This window comes from Anomaloglossus baeobatrachus, assembly GCF_048569485.1.
Source record: "Anomaloglossus baeobatrachus isolate aAnoBae1 chromosome 5 unlocalized genomic scaffold, aAnoBae1.hap1 SUPER_5_unloc_22, whole genome shotgun sequence".
Lineage (NCBI taxonomy): Eukaryota > Metazoa > Chordata > Amphibia > Anura > Aromobatidae > Anomaloglossus > Anomaloglossus baeobatrachus.
This window is the reverse complement of record NW_027441798.1, coordinates 944,741-947,871: the sequence shown is the minus strand read 5'-3', so window position 1 is coordinate 947,871 and position 3,131 is coordinate 944,741. Positions and strand designations below refer to the sequence as shown.

Genomic DNA, 3,131 nt, shown 5'->3' with positions numbered 1-3,131 from the left:
TCTCCTAATAAAGTTTGTATTTTGGTTAATTTGGTCTTGGAGTGGTTAATCGGACATGGGAGGGTCTTGTTTGCGGGGTGTGGGTCTCAGCAGTCTATAGGGCATGTCAGTGTTTTACTGAATGCACCCTGACTGCTGTGCCCTGGTAGTAAGGGGTTAAGTTCCCTCTCATGTCCGATTCTCCCTCCTCCCCTTCCAGGGGTGTTATCCAATGGGAATGTTCCCATGATCCCACTCTTTCCCCTATAAATATTCCCCCTCTTCCTGGTTCCGGTCTCTCCTCACCTTGTGAGATCCGGACACTGCTGTCCCACCCTCCCTCTTTATCTTTTGGTTAATCTTTTCAAGTCACAGCGGTTTTGAGCCAAACAGTTGTTCGGTTACGAAAGCTAAAGTGCGCCGGACGTCCGGCCTGGCACAAAGTTTCATTTGAAAGTATTGATTAATAATGGTTAATTGTGCTGTGACCGACCTCCATCCACAATAAAAGATGAGAGTTGTTTAATTTTGATAAAGCTCTCCTAATAAAATTTGTATTTTGGTTAATTTGGTCTCGGAGTAGTTAATCGGACATGGGAGGGTCTTGTTTGCGGGGTGTGGGTCTCAGCAGTCTAACACATATAATACTGGAGGATAAAACAAGACTGAGCACAAGACCTTCACAGCCGTCTACACATCATGGGGAGATTTCATGGCCCCTTCTCTCCATCTACCTGATGATCCTGAGGAACATCGGGATCTTCTTGTTTACAGTCCTGTGGGAGAAGAGGACGGGGACATCTCTCTGGTGTTGTCCTCTTACTGGATAGACCTGGAGGAGACACATACAGGGACTGAATTCATTCCTTACATACAGATAATTATAGGTCGTGTGTATTTAGTCCTGTCTATTACCTGGTGATGTGAGGGGCTGGGGAACCTCCATCATGACGTCCTTGTACAGATCTTTGTGTCCTTCTAAATACTCCCACTCCTCCATGGAGAAATAGACGGTGACGTCCTGACACCTTATAGGAACCTGACACATACAATGATACCGTCACCCCCGATCCCTTCATAGCGTTACTGTATAATGTCCCAGCATTCCCAGCAGTGTCACCTCTCCAGTCAGCAGCTCAATCATCTTGTAGGTGAGTTCTAGGATCTTCTGGTCATTGATGTCTTCATGTATCGGGGGGTGAGGTGGAGGCCCCGTGATTGGGCTCAGGGGTCTTCCCCATCCCTCAGACACAGGGGCCTGACAGCGCTCACTAGAGGTCTTCTTCACTACTGTGTAATCCTGATTATGGAGAGACACAGTAATAAATCTCACTACAGACACTTCCAGAGTCCTCACCTCTCCAGTTCTGTCCATCTGTTATTCCCATAGATAAGAATGATGTAATGTGACGTCATCAGAATCTCTCACCTCTCCAGTAAGCCGGAAGAGGATCTCTAGGGTGAGGTGTAATATCCTCTCCGCCATCTTGTCCCTGTCATTAGCCATCCTTCACGGGGAAATCAGGAGAATTCTCTTCTATAGAAGATCTCCACTGAGAGGATCCGATATTGTAGGGACCTGAATGGGGAGAAGAAAGGGGCTGAGGACTGAGGGCAGAAAGGGGCCGAGGACTGAGGGCAGAAAGGGGCCATGGACTGAGGGCAGACGGGTTTCCTCACTTCCGGCCTCTCATAGTTGGGGCGTCTGTATCTATCAGAGGAAAAGGAACAAAAACCTCACGATTCATAGAAATCAGCGAGAAAAAAACTCCAAGAAAGTCTCAGAGCTGAAGGGGTTAATGCCGCCTGCCCCAGTAATGGGGAATCTTCACACACCTCCACCTGCAGAGCCGCACACTAGATATATAATACCCTGCACCTACCTCCACCTGCAGAGCCGCACACTAGATATATAATAACCTGCACCTACCTCCACCTGCAGAGCCGCACACTAGATATATAATACCCTGCACCTACCTCCTCCTGCAGAGCCGCACACTAGATATATAATACCCTGCACCTACCTCCACCTGCAGAGCCGCACACTAGATATATAATACCCTGCACCTACCTCCTCCTGCAGAGCCGCACACTAGATATATAATACTCTGCACCTACCTCCACCTGCAGAGCCGCACACTAGATATATAATACCCTGCACCTACCTCCACCTGCAGAGCCGCACACTAGATATATAATACCCTGCACCTACCTCCACCTTCAGAGCCGCACACTAGATATATAATACCCTGCACCTACCTCCACCTGCAGAGCCGCACACTAGATATATAATACCCTGCACCTACCTCCTCCTGCAGAGCCGCACACTAGATATATAATACCCTGCACCTACCTCCTCCTGCAGAGCCGCACACTAGATATATAATACCCTGCACCTACCTCCACCTGCAGAGCCGCACACTAGATATATAATACCCTGCACCTACCTCCACCTGCAGAGCCGCACACTAGATATATGGCTGCTCTGTGCTTACAGGACCTGTGATGATGTCACATGGAGGGGAGGAGTCAGGGGTCACATGATCAGCTCCTCAGTGTACTCCTATATTGGCGTGCACACACAGAGGCGCGGTGTCAGTGGACGGTTATAGTAAAACATTATTGCATATGTATGTGACCCCTTCAGACTCTTATTTCAATCTTTGCTTTATTGAATTCTTTATTGATAAGTTCAGGTGAGAAGATTTGTTGAGCGACTTTAAAATATAAACGTTTGGACCTGATCGGTCTTGTTCAGAAGTCGCTGAAAATTTGTGTATGATGATGGTAAGTTCAAGCCTGGACCAGGGAAATGCAGTGGATGTTGTGTATATAGACTTTTCAAAAGCTTTTGATACGGTGCCACACAAAAGGTTGGTACATAAAATGAGAATAATGGGGATAGGGGGAAATATGTGTCACTGGGTTAAAAACTGGCTCAGTGATAGGAAACAAAGGGTGGTTATTAATGGTACGTACTCGGACTGGGTCTCAGTTCATAGTGGGGTACCACAGGGGTCAGTATTGGGCCCGCTTCTTTTGAACATATTTATAAATGACCTTGTTGGGTGCATGCGGAGTAGAATTTCAATATTTGCAGATGATACTAAACTCTGCAGGGTAATCAATACAGAGGAGGATAATTTTATATT

General features: G+C 47.0%; 1 protein-coding gene across 1 annotated transcript; it reads right to left on the bottom strand.

Annotated features, from left to right (window-relative positions):
• Nucleotides 1–914: 914 nt before the first annotated feature.
• On the bottom strand, nucleotides 915–1,587 carry LOC142259017 (oocyte zinc finger protein XlCOF29-like). Its single transcript, XM_075331554.1, has 2 exons — nucleotides 1,409–1,587; nucleotides 915–1,279 (listed from the first exon to the last, which is right to left on the bottom strand). The coding sequence occupies exons 1-2, from the start codon at nucleotides 1,484–1,486 to the stop codon at nucleotides 1,055–1,057; spliced, it is 303 nt and encodes a 100-aa protein (XP_075187669.1). The 5' UTR covers nucleotides 1,487–1,587; the 3' UTR covers nucleotides 915–1,054.
• Nucleotides 1,588–3,131: the final 1,544 nt, after the last annotated feature.

Bases quoted from the DNA above. Each gene is read 5' to 3' on its own strand.
- LOC142259017 (XM_075331554.1), bottom strand. From the start codon at position 1,486: ATGGCTAATGACAGGGACAAGATGGCGGAGAGGATATTACACCTCACC. The intron at 1,280-1,408 runs GTGAGAGATTCT...CTCCATAATCAG, and splicing joins TCTTCCGGCTTACTGGAGAG to GATTACACAGTAGTGAAGAA.